Source organism: Lampetra planeri, chromosome 45 (assembly GCF_965212315.1).
Source record: "Lampetra planeri chromosome 45, kcLamPlan1.2.h2, whole genome shotgun sequence".
NCBI classification, from domain to species: Eukaryota; Metazoa; Chordata; class Hyperoartia; order Petromyzontiformes; family Petromyzontidae; genus Lampetra; species Lampetra planeri.
Window position 1 is genome coordinate 6,384,264 of NC_136151.1, and position 18,879 is coordinate 6,403,142.

General features: G+C 43.6%; 1 protein-coding gene across 1 annotated transcript in view; it reads left to right on the forward strand.

Annotated features, from left to right (window-relative positions):
• The first annotated feature begins 11,534 nt into the window (after nt 1–11,534).
• LOC144733060 (E3 ubiquitin-protein ligase TRIM11-like) overlaps nt 11,535–18,879 on the forward strand; it is a 98,474-nt gene continuing 91,129 nt past the window's right edge. Inside the window, exons 1-2 of the mRNA XM_078614797.1 lie at nt 11,535–12,179; nt 12,647–12,742. Coding sequence (XP_078470923.1) covers nt 11,622–12,179; nt 12,647–12,742 — 654 coding nt within the window. The 5' untranslated portion in view covers nt 11,535–11,621. The remainder of the gene's footprint in view (nt 12,180–12,646; nt 12,743–18,879) is intronic.

An 18,879-nucleotide genomic window follows, 5' to 3' on the forward strand; every position in this document is an offset into this window, starting at 1 on the left:
TCATCCTGGTCTCCCGAGTTCTCACCTCGTTAAATTTAAATTCAACTCGACTCGATCATCATCAGCAGCAGAATTAGTAACAACAGCAGGAGCAACAGCATTAGCAGTGGTAGCTCCATCGTTATCATCATGATCAGTATCAGAAGTAGGACCATAATCAAGAATAATACAATCATTATCAGCAGTAACATAATCAATAGCATAAGCAGCAGCATCATCGCTAGCATCATCAATATTATCAGGAGTAGGACCAGCAGCATTAATAATAATATAATCAGTAGTAGTAGTAACAGAATCATCAGTAGCAGCAGAAGCAGCAGCATCATCACTCTTGCAACCGACACTCATCCTGGTATCTTGAGTTTTCACCTGGTTAAACAAATCGACTTTAACACGTAGCCATTCGCGACCAATATTATCAATAATAAAGGTTTCTTGGGTTAAATCGCGTCAATATAAATATACTTGATTGTGTTCTGGGTTACCTGTGAATTGGAATCACGTTGTATTGTGGGTCAAGGGTCAAAATATTCTGGGTGAATAAAAATAAAATCTGAAAATTATTTTCAAGATTGTCATCCAGGCTTGAATGTTTCTCTCTCAGAGCTGAGCCTGACTGCCTTGTGTTATATTACGCGAGATTAAACCCGGTACGATTTGGAAATCTACAGCATACGCCTTCACAGGTAAGTGCTGTCTGTAGCATTGGGCCAAATTCTATGGCGTGTCTCGTGGTATTTATAACTGCACACTCAATCAGTTTGCTTGTTTTTCGTCACCGTGAGCTATGATGATGAATTAATCCTGACTGATGGATGATGATGAAGAGCACGATGATGATAACAATGACTATGCTTGGTAATGATGACCACCCACTCACCTGCACCCAACACTCTCCTACCCAATACCTGTCACTCTTTAACCCACGACCCACCCAGCCATCTACAGAGACCCTCCCTCCCACGTCCCCACACACATGCTCGGCCATACACCTGCCCATCCTGCCACCCGTTCCTCCTACCCTCTCACCTGCCCACCCACTCGCCCACCTCGCCTGCCCACCCTCTCACCCGTCCACCTCATGCATATTCAGGCCCCCATTCCCGGCTGATCTCCCTCCCACCTGATCGCCTGCAAACCCGCTCACTTACACACACACAAAGACAAAGATCCCCCGTATAGCCTGAACAGACTATTGGGCAAGTCCTGTAAGCGAGCACCTATGACGGCTGGCACGGCACACGAATGGGTGTGTGGCCAGCACCAAGCCCGGCCGCCTTTGTCTCCCGAGTGGCGATGTTTATACTCCGCAGCAGGTACTCATTTGAGGCTGAGTCGACCTAGGGGATGCCCATGACAGGTTCAGGCAATTGTCACTGGTGTTAGTGGCCGTGAGTGGATGTCAAACTTGGGTCGGCAGGTTCGTAGCACAGCGCACTCACCACAACAACACTAATCTCCACCTACACACACACCTGCTCAACCACCAATACGATCACCCTAATATCGTCCCACTTATGTACACGTGAAGTTGGGAGATTTGTCAAATGATTAACAATATTAAGTTCACTATTTTTGAAAGACAATTTTAAACTATCATGCTCAAATAAATCATGAACAAATAAATAGCAATCTTGATTTGAAATAAATGGCAATGATAGAGACGACATACTTTTTTAAAAATAACCTTTAATAGGAATGTGTTACAAGATACAGTTTGGTGCAGAAACCCACAGCCTCACCAGAGCCGACGACATCAGTCCAAGGGACAAACCATCACCGTATGCCTGGCCACTCTGGGTTTTCTAACAAATCGCGACCTGTAAACCCAACACCGCGACGTGAATGCAACACTCCTCTCAGCGCAGGTGAGAGTCGATTCGTGTCTTGGTTCGTCGCCGCCGTGTGCGCTCCAGGGACAGTGTCTCTCAGCCACAGCCAGTGGCTATCGGTGAGAAGCCACTGAGAGTCGTGGCGAGCGCAGCTCCCACTGAGAGCGTAGCGAGTGGACCTGGCTCCCGTCTGGAAGTGGTCAAAGCCGACCGTGTAACGTGTCTCATGTTGCGTCTAGACAGCTGCGTGTGATACGAAGCTCGTGTCTGTGACCTTGACCACCTGAGCACATTTACACGGAGTGTCTCGTGAGGTTTGTAACCTCGTGCTAAGTAATGTTGGCTTCCTTGTTCATCTCCGATGTTGTGAGCCCCCAGGATGTTGATGGTTAAAATATTTTAATGGGAAGTCCTTCATTGAACTTCTCATTCGCATGGGTGTCCTCGGTATCAAGTGACACATGCCTGTTAACTTCGACAAACGATTTACTACGTGTGACTTTGCACGTATATTTGTGTGCATTTCGGTTTCTTCGTGTGTCTATGAGTGTAACTCACACCACTGAGTAGACGTGATTGTGTGTTTATATTAATATTTTTGAATGAGCTGTAAATGCGTCAGTATTGTATCCAAATGAAAGAGAGTGACTCACACCAATGAGTAGCTATGTCAGGGTGTGTTTATATTTACTATCTGGGGGGCCGTTACCCGGACCCAAGCAATGAGGTTGTCTATAACATGACACATGACACTATCTACTGTGTACAGATCTGATATAGTACACGTTTGTGTAATGTTGCTACATACCCTCACCATGTACTATAGCTGAGTTATAGACAGTGCATAGTGTGCTGTATAGTGTGATGTGCAATGCTGTTACATACCTTCACCATGTACTACAGCTGAGTTACAGACAGTGCATAGTGTGCTGTATAGTGTGATGTGCAATGCTGTTACATACCCTCACCATGTACTATAGCTGAGTTATAGACAGTGCATAGTGTGCTGTGTAGTGTGTGTAATTTTGTTACATACCCTCACCATGTACTATAGCTGAGTTATAGACAGTGCATAGTGTGCTGTATAGTGTGGTGTGTATGCTGTTACATACCCTCACCATGTACTATAGCTGAGTTATAGACAGTGCATAGTGTGCTGTATAGTGTGGTGTGTGATGCTGTTACATACCCTCAACATGTACTATAGCTGAGTTATAGACAGTGCATAGTGTGCTGTATAGTGTGGTGTGTAATGCTGTTACATACCCTCACCATGTACTATAGCTGAGTTATAGACAGTGCATAGTGTGCTGTATAGTGTGGTGTGTAATGTTGTTACATACCCTCACCATGTACTATAGCTGAGTTATAGACAGTGCATAGTGTGCTGTATAGTGTGATGTGTGATGCTGTTACATACCTTCACCATGTACTATAGCTGAGTTATAGACAGTGCATAGTGTGCTGTATAGTGTGATGTGTAATGCTGTTACATACCCTCACCATGTACTATAGCTGAGTTATATACAGTGCATAGTGTGCTGTATAGTGTGGTGTGTAATGTTGTTACATACCCTCACCATGTACTATAGCTGAGTTACATACAGTGCATAGTGTGCTGTATCGTGTGATGTGTGATGCTGTTACATACCTTCACCATGTACTATAGCTGAGTTATAGACAGTGCATAGTGTGCTGTATAGTGTGATGTGTAATGCTGTTACATACCCTCACCATGTACATTAGCTGAGTTATAAACAGTGCATAGTGTGCTGTATAGTGTGATGTGTGATGCTGTTACATACCCTCACCATGTACTATAGCTGAGTTATAGACAGTGCATAGTGTGCTGTATAGTGTGATGTGTAATGTTGTTACATACCCTCACCATGTACTATAGCTGAGTTATAGACAGTGCATAGTGTGCTGTATAGTGTGATGTGTAATGTTGTTACATACCCTCACCATGTACTATAGCTGAGTTATAGACAGTGCATAGTGTGCTGTATAGTGTGATGTGTAATGTTGTTACATACCCTCACCATGTACTATAGCTGAGTTATAGACAGTGCATAGTGTGCTGTATAGTGTGATGTGTAATGTTGTTACATACCCTCACCATGCACTATAGCTGAGTTATAGACAGTGCATAGTGTGCTGTATAGTGTGATGTGTAATGCTTTTACATACGCTCACCATGTACTATAGCTGAGTTACAGTGCATAGTGTGTTGTATAGTGTGATGTGTAATGCTCTTACATACCCTCACCATGTACTATAGCTGAATTATAGACAGTGCATAGTGTGCTGTATAGTGTGGTGTGTAATGTTGTTACAAACCCTCACCATGTACTATAGCTGCGTTATAAACAGTGCATAGTGTGTTGTATAGTGTGATGTGTAATGTTGTTACATACCCTCAACATGTACAATAGCTGAGTTATAGACAGTGCATAGTGTGATGTATAGTGTGGTGTGTAATGTTGTTTCATACCCATACCTGTCAACCCATACGGGTTTACACGTATTCCTGTACAGGGAAATTGAGTAAAATCATTTTGTTTGTCTATTTCTTTATGTTTCTCCCTTGTGATGGGACTTTGTAGGATGAACGCTGAGATTTATAAGGGACACGGGGTGACCGATCACGTCTGGATTGGTCCGTAATAAAGTAGGGCACTGACAAGGGGTTGACAGCTCTGCATACCCACACAACGTGCTAGATCTGAGCTGTAAACGGTCAACGGCGAGGTTATTCTTCTTAGTTCTTTCGGTAAAGTCACGTAGAATGGAAATAATAAAATAATAAAAATAAAACATAATAAAATAATTCTCACGACGTTTCGGCCACAACGCAAGCAGCCGTCCTCAGGTGGAGAACAGGTCTGTCGAGGAGACAGACCTGACCAAGAAGATGAATCCCTGCAGTCACGAACGCTTTAAGGCGAGGTCATTGTGCGAAAATGATGAGAAGTAAACTCATCGGTTCTTTCGGTAAAGTCACGTAGATATTTTCACCGAAACAACCAAATTGTATGGAGGCCTGCAGCCACGAAAGCTTAAAATCAAGAATTACGTCGTCAAAGTAAAAAAAGTCACATCGGTGATAAAATCGCGCGTAGTGAATTGAAAGAGACATTGATGAGGCGTCAACCATTAATGTTGTACAACAACAGCTGCTGTGCGTCAACGAGCTGCACCACTCGCACGCCGTTCGCCACAACGCGCTACAGACGCAGTCCATGGCGACACGGAGCCAAGGCGAAGTCGTCGCTGCACTCCGACAACAAAGAAAGCGGTGGATAAAGCAAAGCACTTTGTGGCAATCACCCGAATGTCAACAAGACGCAGGGAACTACTAACTTTTATATTTATATATACTGTAGATGTCCATAATGCAGGTTGTTTGGGTTAGATGGTAACCCCCCAATAAAACTGTATAATGGATATTGGTTGCGAAAGCTTTACGTGTTAAACTACTGTTAGGTGTTCTAGATTTGAAGCTTTCGTGACTGCAAGGATTCATATTCTTAGGTTTTTTCGGTAAAGTCACGTAGGTAAAAAATTAAAATTAATAAAAGTAAAATAAAATAAAAATCACGACGTTTCGGAGGCAAGACGGAAGCTTGTGTTGCCTCCGAAACGTCGTGATTTTTTATTTAATTTTACTTTTATGAATCTTATTTTTTTACCTACGTGACTTTACCGAAATAACCTAAGAATACTTTTAGGTGTGTTATGGTGATGTGTTAACTTTCATTGTACTTGCGCTACTATCATGTTTGTCTTCTGTTTGTTGTTGTAACGTTCTTACCCCGTGCTCCTACTGGACATCTGTTACAAAGAGCTTTACAGATCATCGGATTCCTCCTGCAGTATAAATATTCCGATTCTGATGTACGTCAGTCCAAAGATGCCAAATTAACATCTGTGATAATAACAAATCGCGTTACCTGTATCTGCTTTGATCCACATTGCTCACCGTAGCTGTTGGGCTGTTTGGAATGTACCACTCAGTCAGCGGGAAGGGGGGGTAGCAACAATTTTGCATGAACTTTTACTTTAAAACATAAATACACAACGCAAGATACAGCATTATAAAATTACTATAACTGTTATTGTAGAATGATTAACAAATTACAATTTTAATCGACAGAATATGGTAAAGTTTTATTCATAACATTGTGAAATGGTCTAAAATCACCCCTGTGGTTAGTAATGGTTTCTCTCTCCGGGGGTCATCGCAAGACAAATTATTTTATTCAATTGTAATTCAACTTTAAAGTATATTTTAAACATGTTATTGTATTTAAACTTTTAAATACAGAAACACTTTTTTTAGTGTAAACATCCCCGATTGTAAATGTTGTTTTGGCCAATCAACAGGCGGGAAATAATGAGCGTTAGTGTGACACACGCTGGAACTTGTTAAAACCAACGGCGCGAATCTACAGGTACATCTAGACAGGGTTGTATGTTTGTGTGATGCGGGGCTTGTTTTTACATTCCTTAAACATCTGAGCACATTCCATGGGGGTACCTCGTGAGGTTTGTAACCCCGTGTAAAGTAATTTACATCCTTGTTTCTTGTCTGTCTGCGAGCACTGATACAAATACTCACCACTCACCATCTACACACGACAAGCCAGCCGGTATCCACAAATATTACTCACCACTCACCATCCACACACACTACTCACCACTGGCCATACACACACATTACTCACCACTCACCATCCACACACACACTACTCACCATCCACACACTACTCACCACTCACCATACACACATTACTCACCACTCACCATACACACACACTACTCACCACTGACCATACACACACATTACTCACCACTCACCATCCACACACATTACTCACCACTCACCATCCACACACACTACTCACCACACACACACTACTCACCAGCCGCCATTAACCAGAGAGAACATCTCCCTCAGGAATAAACCCGTTTCGCAGATATTCTGATGGAGATAATGAGACCAAGAAAGAACTGCAAAGTGTAAAAACAAATCCTTGCAGAAGGAAGAGGCAATTACAGAAACGAGAAAAAGGCAGCTCCAACCAACTCGCCTTCGCCTTAAATTGACTTTTTCGATTTAAAGCTTTCGTGACTGCAGGGATTCATCTTCTTGGTTCTTTCGGTAAAGTCACGTAGAAGGGAAGTAATAAAATAATAAAAAATAAAAATAATTATTTTATTATGTTTTATTTTTATTATTTTTTGGTTCTTTCGGTAAAGTCACGTAGAAGGGAAGTAATAAAATAATAAAAATAAAACATAATTATTTTATTATGTTTTATTAACCAATAAATTAAATGGACTTGCTCCTCGCTACATTCATGATCTCCTTCAGCCACGAATATTCCATCAAGATCGTCAAGATCCTCAGCTTGTGCATTCCTCACTGTCCCACCGTCTCCAGGCTACACACGTGGAGGTGCGTTGGCAATTATGGCACCTACACTCTGCAACTCGTTGCCCTTCGAGGTCAAGGGGACTTCCGAGACACTGCTCATCTTCACATCTCCACTGCTCATCTTCACATCTCCACTAAAGCCGTCTCTGTGTAAAATGACTTTCTCCCTTTAGTGATGTTCAAATCTCCTTCTCACTTCTTTCCTTAAGTGATGTTCACTATTTTCTGACTTACCATGCATAGCACCCCGAAAGCGATTGTTTAACGGCGCTTTGTACATGTTAATTATTATATTACCATTACTGAATGATTATGTAATCAGTAGAAATGTATTATTTAAATATTAAAATACTATTCTTGCATTATTAGCGTCAAAGTATTATAGCACAACCATTTATTTATTATGTAATTATTATTTAGGAGTCAGTATTTCACAGTTATTTAATTATAATAAAGTTAATAATACATACAAAATTGCTAAATCATTATTTTATTATCCATTTCCAATCACATAATAATTAAATTATTATAATAACATTATACAACTATACTTCTTAAATTATTATTATTACTCGACGGTCACGCCAGTTGGTTCAGGGCACGGGGTCGGCAACCTGCAGCTCCGTAGCAGCGTGCGGCTCTTTGAGGGACGGCTGCTTCGTGAGACGTTTTTATTTATCACGCACCACCACCAGCACCGTCTCTCGTACTCACACCACGTTATTATTTATCACGCACCACCACCACCATCGTCTCTCGTACTCACACCACGTTCTTATTTATCACGCACCACCACCACCACCGTCTCTCGTACTCACACCACGTTTTTATTTATCACGGACCACCACCACCACCACCGTCTCTCGTACTCACACCACATTCTTATTTATCAAGGACCACCACCACCACCGTCTCTCGTACTCACACCACGTTCTTATTTATCAAGGACCAACACCACCACCGTCTCTCGTACTCACACCTCGTTTTTATTTATCACGCACCTCCACCACTGTCTCTCGCACTCACACCACGTTCTTATTTATCAAGGACCAGCACCACCGTCTCTCGTACTCACACCACATTCTTATTTATCAAGGACCACCACCACCGTCTCTCGTACTCACACCATGTTGCATTGCGGCTCTTGAAATAATAACTTATCGAATTGTAAAAAATAAGAAAAAATGTCTCTCCTTGTTGTTTTGGTTTCTGAACCCCCTGGTTTAGTGGAATCTTTTCTTGTTAAACCTTGAATACGAACTGACAGCTGTGTGGTTTGCTGGGCAAAACGCACAGCCTCACCCTCGCCGGAATGTTTTTTTTTATTATTGTTACACGCTTTTATTTAACTCACTGTTGTTGTTGTCGTATCCTCAAATCTTGTAACTCAATTTTAACCCACTTTCCAATGTGGTATCGACTGCAAACTTGGTAAACTTACGTCATACTGATGACAATACTATACTCTATAAAAAATATGAAAAAAATATTTTTAAACAATCTTTTTTATATGTTATATTTCGGCTTGGGTCTTATTGTCCACGCTCAACTGACGTTGGCTGTAAATCACCACGGTCCCTTACGTTGTGGCAAGCTTCGGGGCCACTTCCTGGAGTCGTCGAGTTCTGCCATTCCGAGTATGGTACAATTTCGATTTAAAGCTTTCGTGACTGCAGGGATTCAACTTCTTGGTTCTTTCGCTAAAGTCACGTAGAAGGGAAGTAATAAAATAATAAAAATGAAACATAATAAATTAATAAAATTTAAACATAATTAAATAATAAAAATAAAACATAATAAAATAATAAAAATAAAACATAACATTTCGATTTAAAGCTTTCGTGACTGCAGGGATTCATCTTCTTGGTTCTTTCGGTAAAGTCACGTAGAAGGGAAGTAATAAAATAATAAAAATAAAACATTACAAAACAGCGTCAGACACTGTCGCCTCGGCTGCTTGCGTTGTGGCCGAAACGTCGTGAGAATTATTTCGTAATGTTTAATTTTTATTATTTTATTACTTCCCTTCTACGTGACTTTACCGAAAGAACCAAGAAGAGTATGGTACATTTCATTAAAGCGTGTTAAAAAAAATATTTTTTAATATTACTTATTTTGTTTACGTGACAAACCTTACTCATTGGTTGTGTCGGGTGGTGGCGGGTTTAACGACACTTATAATTACGCGATCTACCCCAAAAACACGTTTTATAGATAATATTGGTCGCGATAGCCTACTTATAATTTTTAATCTTTAATAAAAATTTACACGGTGAGGTTTACAGTGGAAAAACACAGCCTCACCCAAGCGGGTGTAACCAGTCTATCGGACAAACCATCACTGTTTTCATGGTTACTGTGCGGTTTTTGTAAAATATTTCAATGCGACTCTTTAACCCTGACACTGTGTGTGTGAATGTGACGCCACGTCTACACAGGTGAGTGCGGGCTGCCGCGTGCGACATTCCAGGGCGCGTCTCGTGGTGTTTATAATTTAGCTGCAGGTGAAGTCAGCTCGTTTCCTTGTTCGTTGTCGCTGCTCTGTGATATTTTTTTTTACATCTCGCTGCGGTGGCTACGAGATGTTAACTACCTCGCCTGGTATACAGGAGGTCGTCGGTTCGATCCAGACCCTGACACCTGTACATGTACTTGGAGTTCGCTTGTCTCTCTCCCCGTGGTCGCGTGCATTTTTCTCCGGATCCTCCGATTATTCCCTTCACACTTAGAAAAGTGCGTTTAGAGTGTTTGGCTGCTAGAAATGTCCACGTAATAAGCCACGTCGTTGAGCTATCAATTGTGGCCAGGTCGCTTCTGAAAAGAGCTATAAACCTCAGTGGGCCTTACCTGGTAAAATATATTTCGATTTAAAGCTTTCGTGACTGCAGGGATTCATCTTCTTGGTTATTTCGGTAAAGTCACGTAGAAGGGAAGTAATAAAATAATAAAAATAAAACATAATAAAACAATTCTCACGACGTTTCGGCCACAACGCAAGCAGCCGTCCTCAGGCGCCTGAGGACGGCTGCTTGCGTTGTGGCCGAAACGTCGTGAGAATTGTTTTATTATGTTTTATTTTTATTATTTTATTACTTCCCTTCTACGTGACTTTACCGAAAGAACCAAGAAGATGGTAAAATATAATTAAATAGTTTTTGATAGAATCGGCCAAACTCGGCGAGTGCAGGATGTAATATATTCAAATTAACAATAGGTGATGAATATATATTGTTTAGGTTATGAAGATTCAAATACTCGATATTTTTACACATAATAGGAAAATGGACGGTAAAAGTCGTACAGATAATGACCTTAAATGAACCACGATGTTTGTTTAGCCAGGGGCTGTTCGCTGTTGTAATGCGTGAGGCCACCCACCCAGGGACCCAACCACTCAACCGCACGCCCCTCCCAGCCACCCTTCCTCCAGCACTCCCTCACCGCCTGCTCGCCCACCCTCACGCCATCCTCCTGCCCATCTGTCTCCCCTCTCACCAAATAACGCTCCGACTTACTCAACCACCACCACCCACTCACTCGCACCTTCGATTAGCACGAATGGCTACGTACGCTGCGAAATAAGTTCAACATAATACTCACCCACACACCCACTCACCCACACACCTTCGATTAGCACGGTTGACTACGTACGGTGAAAAAGAAGTTCAACATACACCATCCACCCAGAATAAAACGGTGTCGTGGGAATTAAAAAACTAAAAAATGATTGACAAATGAACAGAGGATGCATGAAGCCAGTAGTTAAAATATTAGTTGATAAAGGTGGAAGACGATTACAGACTGCGAACTTTAAAAAGGCCTTGCAAGAAAAAAATGGATAAAGACACAGATGGAAAAAAACAAGTTCACCTTTACATCAGAATGTTTGTACAAGGTGCGGTTCCATTGTGCAATGCACACAGCCTGACCTAGCCGGTCAATCAGCCTGTGGGACAAACCATTATCGCTGTGTCCCGGGTGGCTGCTGCTGGGTTTTGTTTGTACAAATATTATATCACTTGAGACCGGTCAAAGCTATGTATGTTTGTTGGACTTCTTCCACACCGTACGTAGCCAACCGTGATAATTGGAAGTGCAGGGGAAGGACAACAAACTAAACACAAAAGTCAGTTTTAGCTATTACACAGTGCGTGACTGTAACGCCACGTCTACACAGGTGAGCCCAGCCGCCGTGTGGAACATTCCAGGGCGTGTCTCGAGGTATTTATAACTTAACTGCAGGTGAAGTCGGTTCATTTCCTTGTTCGTCTCCGCTGTGTGAGCTGCTGCTGAGATAGCTCCCTCTGTGAGCCGCGGCGAGCGACTGAGTCCGAGTGAAGCCATGGGCCATGGCGAGCGCGTCTCCCAGTGATTGTGTAGACAGTGAGCTGAGCTGCCCCATCTGCCTGCGCACGTTTGACTGCCCCTCCACGCTGAGCTGCGGACACTCGTTCTGCCTCCGGTGTCTGGACGGTGTCTGGGAGAGAGCGAGCAGCTTCAGCTGCCCGCAGTGCCGAGCGGCCTTCCCTGAGCGGCCCCAGATGAAGAGGAACGTGGCGCTCGCCAACCTGGTGGACCAGCTCAGAGTTGGAAAGAGGATGGCCGGAGTTGTCTTCTGTGACGGCTGTGGTGATGGGGAGACTCCTGCAGTGAAGACCTGCCTCAGGTGTGAGATGTCCCTGTGTGAGTCCCACCTGAAGCCTCACATGATTAACCCCAAGTTGAAGGACCATGTCCTAGTAGCTCCCATTGTCAGCCTGGAGGAAAGAAGATGCAAGAAGCACAAAGAGGAGCTCAAATTCTACTGCAAGCAGGACGCGAGCCTGGTGTGCATTGCCTGTACCATTACCGGAGAACATAGAGGGCATGATGTCGACACACTGGAGGATGAGCATGAGACACGGAAGGTGAGTACCTCTGTGTGAGAATGGGATCGCTTCAGTTCAAGGTAGCCATTCGGTGTTGGCAGGGAAAGGAAGGGACAGGAGTTTTGAGTGCAGGAGGAGGATGGTGGGTCGAGGCTTTTTGAGTGAGGCGTGCTGAAGGAAGGCCGTGTTTGGAAGTTGCTCGTGAAGTGAAGAGCCATTGTGTTGAACGATCATGTCCCTGTCCCCTGCTGTGGCCTCTACAACACCTGGACACGAGCTGACAAATTCGCAACTTCCACATCGCATTAAAGAAAACATGAAGTTATTATTCTCTCTTCATTGTGCCTTCTTGCTTACAGACTGTTAAGTCAGTCCAGGCTGACTTTTGTGGCACTCTTCTGGTGGGCAATTCTAGAGCTGTCACTGTGGAGGGCTCTGTGTGGAGTGGGGCTGAGAGGGAGCCGCTCAAGGAGTGGAGTCTCCTCTGGTGACTTCGTCTCTTACAGAGTAGAGTCGGAGAAGAGACGCGAGCGGTGGATGAGAAGAGGAAGAAAGCGGAGGCATCTGTGGGACAGATGAAGGCCACTCGCAAAGACGTGCAGGTACGACGTCTGGGCTCTGTGACCTCGTTGCCTCCACCCTGCGTAAAGTCTGTGACTCTCTCTATGAGGACAACTCCTTAGATTCAAGTGAGCCTTCAGTATCATTGGAAATAGCAATACATTATTTATATTGCTGCTTGAATGTGGATTTAAAAATGCAACGTTTATAACACACGTTTATTTTTAGTACCACTGCAAAGCTGTATACGGGATAACTCGAATGACTTTTTATGGGTTTGATAAAATAAAAGTGCATTGGAGTAAAAACTAACACTTAAAAGAAGTAAAGATTGTGATAAAATTTCATAGAAAATCTTAGCTCTTTAATTCTAGAACACAAGAGTTGACTTGAAGATATATGACAGGGAACGCAGGGAAAACTGTTTCATCACACACCCAAGTATACAATAGACAATTCATACGTAATGGAATGTTAAAACTTGTTTTACTTGCATTTCAGTTTGCATTCATTGTGATGTATTAATGACTGAATCTTGGTGTTGTGCATATAAGGCAGGGGTGGGGAACGTCCGGCCCGCGGGCCGCATAAAACTCGCGAAATCATTTGGCAGTTGCAGCCATCACATTAGGGGTGAGTTAATTAAATGTTTTGACCAAATATAACGGGATAATCTTTAAGTTGATACTTTTGCATGGCCGGCGAATGATGTTATAAATGTCCAATGGCCCTTGGCAGAAAAAATGTTCCCCACTCCTGGTATAAGGCATCCGATAATGATGCAATTGCGTATACTTTTAACATTTCTGCAAGGAATGGGTTTGAGCCTATTTGTTATCAACTGCATGGATTTACATTCTAACTAAATATATGACCTAGAATAGGGCATATCCTCATATAGAGAACTGGACGCCTTTGACCAGTGTTGCTTGCGACGGAGACTTCACATTCACTGCGAATGTATCTCAAATACCGGAGTCCATCGATGAACAGCATGCCAGTTGCTGTCTGAAGCAGTCACAGCCAGAAGGATCTGGCTCTGTGGACACATTGCAGGGCTGACGCATTGGATGATCCCACCAGAGCACTGTGTGCAATCATTGATGGCCTTACTCAGGATTGGAGGTGGCCCAGGGGCAGGCCGAGGCTGACCTGAACGCGCACGATTGAGGCCGATCTCAGGCATCGTAATCTAGGCGGCCTGCACTCAGCATGGTGTGGAACCCAGGACAGAGTTGCCTGGCAATGTGTCATGAGCATTGCTACACCCCGGCCTGCTAAAGATTGATTTATATCCTCCATCAAGTCACCTTGTGATGGTAATAATAATTTACACCAGGTTAACACTTAGGCTTTTGCGACTATTATTATCCAAATTAGAGTTTTTTTTGGAGTTAGATCGTGACAATATGAATGTGTCATTAAACCCACCACCACCCAACACAGCCAATTGGTAAGGTTTGTCACATAAACAAAACATGCCAATTAGATATTACTAGTTCAGCAAACCGGTGTGTTGGAGAGGAAACCCACAACATTTACAATTTGAGTATGACATTTCACCGGTAATTGCAACCAGCTTCATCAGGCCACAGCGAGAATTGTTCTTAAATAAAGAAATAAATGCGATGTCATCACTTGTGAGCCAATCAGGTTCGGAGACCAGGGGATGGGGGAGGGGTTCGTGTATTTATATAAATTACAATTGATATCTACTATTGGTTGGGTTATTCACAGTTAATCAACACACAAGATATATATCATGTATGTACATTGTGCATTTGTAGTTTCAATGATTCGGAGACAAGGTTTGTAGGAGGCACCTTTTGTTTATCAACTTCCACAGTTTTGTCCACACACTCTCCACAGTTGCTTAGCCTACCCTGTACACAACACTAACGGTCAAACACTGACCATGCCGATTGAGCCAACAACTTTTAGCAGCGCAATATCTAGTGAAGACGGCAGTGATGACGGCAACGAATTGACAGCAACAACGAGACCACTCCCAGAACCGGCAGCCCCGAGACCCCACTCTCGGCTCCTTTTATGTTCTCAGAGCGGCCTGGCTCCGCCCTGACCGCACCTCCCTTCTCAAACCTGCTAGCAGGTTCCAGGGGCGTCCAGATGGGGTCCTCCATGACCCTTGCCTGAGTTCTTTCTCTCTGCCAACACACCGTGCACACCCTCATCGGCGTGTGTACTGTTTGTCCACCTCAGTTTCCGCCGCTGTCCACCAGCCGGCACTATTACACTACACATGCACTAAAAAGCACTCTTATGGATAAATTATACCCTTTGTTAAACCAGTGTAACATTGAGGCCTTGCCACAACCTTCATGCTAGCAGATTGCTTAACAATACATTACCGTGCTGGTCAATGTGGGTTGGTGAAGACAGCCCAGCACCCATTCATAAATGACTCACCACACAGTTTGATGACCACCACACCACCACTGCCCTGCCTGGTGAACATCATCATGACGATTCATGGGCAGATAGCCCGTAGTAGGTGTCTACTGTCCATGTCGTCATTGGTTTCCACTTTCCTCTCTCTGTCTTATCAATATGCTCTAGTAGTGCCACATCTTTCTGGTACCAATCTTTAATGTCAATCCATTCTCTGTGAGGTCTAACTCTCTTTCCGGTTCCTTCCATATTTCTGAACAACAAAATAGTTTTCATTTGCCTGTTGTTTTCCATACTACATATGTGTAGTGCCAGTTTCCTTATCATTGCTGCATCATCAGGTCTTCTTCTGTGTGCCATATTTTTCTTACTTCTACATTGGTCACTCTTTGGGTTCAGCTTAGATGCAGTATCCTTCTATAGCAATACATTTCGAGTACCAATATCTTATGTCTGTCAATATTTGTTAATGTCCAAGTCTCGCAAGCATACAAAGCTGTATTGAACACACATGTTCTTATGATGTTCAGTTTGTTCTTGTAGCTGATTTTCTTGCTTCTCCAGATGTTATTAAATCCTGCCATTAATCATTTTGCCTTTGCGATTCTCGCTCTTATTGCGTCTTTAGTGTAGTCATTGTCCCATGTCAGTAGATGTCCCAAGGAATACAAGTTCCTTTACATTCACAATCTTGCTGCTTTGTATTATTGCTTCTTTCTCAATGTATCCCTTCAGAACACCACTGTCTTTGCCTTTTCTTTTCCACGTTAATCCTCAGTCTTGCATCCTTTCCTAACTTATTGAGCGTATGAACACTTTTCTGCAGGACTATGCATCTTATTTTCCATTAGATCTATGTCGTCCACGAATCTTTATTCTGTCTCCTTGCATATATATATTACCCGTGCTATTTTCCTGAATGGCATCTATCACTCTTTCGAAGTGTAGTGTCATAGGTCTCTTCTTCCTTCTTGTTGGAGGCTTGTGTGTGTGTGCGGGTGGCATGCGTCGCACACACTCAGTCAGAGACGGGGTAGTCGCAAGAGGCACCGTCCTCCCCTTTTATTGTTGTTGTGTTCATGCCACCAACTCCGGCTCCCTCTCTCACGACCATGCTGCCGCATGACCCGGCCCAGACACGACCCTGCCGCATTGCACCGATGGCGTCGATCGAGACAGCAAACTACTGTCCGGCCGCGCAATGCCCAAGTGAAGGCGGTAGCGACGACGAAGAGACGAGTCCACTCCCAGAACCGGCATCCTGGAGCTCTCGCTCTCTGCTGCTTATATTCCCCTCAGCGCGGCTTGGCTCCGCCCTAGCCACGCCTCCCTTCTCGAACCCACCAGAGGGTTCTTGGGGCTTCCCCACGAGGTCTACCGTGACCCTTGCCCCAGTTCCTCCACCCTACCGGCACACACGCATATGTAGGACTCGTACTCGGCTGTCTTTCTGTTCTCTTTATTTTCCGCTTAAGAGTCCACCTCCACCGCGCCACCGCTCCGCGTCTCTCCGTGCCCTCACTCCGCTCCGCGTCGCTCCGTGCCCTCACTCCGCTCCGCGTCTCTCCGCGTCTCTCTCTCGCCGCGCCGCGTCTCCTCCGCGTCTCTCTCTCGCCGCGCCGCGTCTCCTCCGCGTCTCTCTCGCTAGGTCTGTCGACTCTACTGCTATTCTACACTGCATCCTTCAGATGCATGGCTACCCCTGTTCGCACACTGCGTTCTCGCTATCACTGTCTCTCTATCTCCACTCCGTCTGTCGCTGCTAACCCACTCTTTCTCTGCTCTACTACCGTCACCGCCTGCTCTGCGATTCCCTGGGCACCGTCGCTGCAGCTCCATCCAAGACGCCGACCAGAAGACCCCCTCTCGCTGTCGCGTTGTGGTTTATATCCCCATACCAATTAATCCCCATTAATTATCTCAACCCCCCGCTTATTACTCGCCCCCTGGCCCCCGGTCTCACGTGACCTTGTTTTTGCCGCCAGCGCGATGCCAGCTAATACCCAATTACCCTCTTAGCCAATCGCTGGCCTGTGTCCCCCCGGCTACCCCGAACACCTGTCTCAACACTTAACGACCCCCTCACCTAATCCCACAACAACAACCCTGTCCTCACATACCCCCCACTGTACTCTGCTCGCTCGCATAGCAACAGTGGAAGAGAATATGTGGCGCACTATAACTCAAGTCCTACACATATATGCTCAATGGCGTGTGTGCTAACGGCCCACTTACAGTTGCAGCTGCTGTACAAGAGTCAGCACTATGGCACTCTACTATTAGAGGTAAAGGGGATATAGCAACACCAGTTACGTCAACAGGAATACCAGCAAAACTATTAGCTGGAGGCTGATCTGCTCATTCAGTCTCTAAAATCCCTTTGAAAATAACTGCAACATTGACTTGCAATATAAAGCCAAACACGAAGCCACAAATATAGTTCAATAGAAACGAATTGTCTGAGATGAAGCACACACGTATGTCAGGCTGTTGATATATTATTGGATGATCGAACAGTAAAATGTAAATCATATGGAGGCACGTCCTACCAGTTACTTTACGTGGTTCACGGCCTCTTACTGTTGCAAGTTGTATAAAGAAGCATCGTTTCTGGGGAGAATTACAGGTGCTGAAGCTGAAACAGAATTTGCGAGCTCTGGAAAGTGAAATGGAACTTGTGGAATAGCTTCTGGACGTTGTTGATGGAAAAACAGACGATACAGCAACATTATCCTCACACCGCTATCCAGAAAATCAAGATACATTTGCGCAACTATACGGTGACATTTACTTTTCTACGATTTACTCCTGAACAGCTTAAATGAAGCGCAATACTGAATGTTACAAATGCAGACTTTTTTATCGCAACAATGGAGCTGAGTGCTTTTCTAGTGCGTGGATACTATTGTGAGTGATGATACTGCTGATCAACTTGCAATCCCGGAAGAATTGTTAAAGTCTTACTCCAACCGGAATGCCTCCTCATGAACTGAAACTTAAAGTAGGAGCCGTTATCATGCTCCTTAGAAAATTAATGTCATTGTGAGGACTACTTAATGGTACAAGACTTACTCTTACTCAAATACAAACTTGCATAATCGAAGCAAAAATGATCGGTGGAGCAACCTCTGACAGGATACTTATTCCATTAGACACGAAATTAACATTCAGTTTCATACGCTAACAATTCCCCATAGGATTGGCTTTTTTATTTACAATCAATAAGTCACAATGTCAAACGTTTGATAAAAAATGCATTTACTTACCTAAGTCTGTTTTTAGTCAAGGACAATTCTATCTTTTCTAGATTTGAAGTTTTCGTGACTGAAAGGGTCCATACTCTTTGGCTTTGTCGATAAAGTCACGTAGGTAAAAAATAAAATTAAAATAAATTAAATCACGACGTTTTGGAGGCAGCACAAGCTTCCGTCTTCAGGTGGCAACGTCACAGCAAAATTACTGTATCAAGTGAAGTGATACAGTAATTTTGCTGTGATGGTGCCACCTGAAGACGGAAGCTTGTGTTGCCTCCGAAACGTCGTGATTTAATTTCTTTTTATTTTTTACCTACGTGACTTTACCGAAAAAACCAAAGAGTATACAGTTATATCTAGCTCGATCAAGAGTCATATCGTGTGATTCACTTAATTTAGTGTCGGAAAAAAAACCCAGAATATGGCAATTGTGTATTTATATCAATCTTTGTTGAAAAATATGAGTAACAAAAATGCGTGACTGTTTAATAAAGATCTGCTACATCGGTGAATGT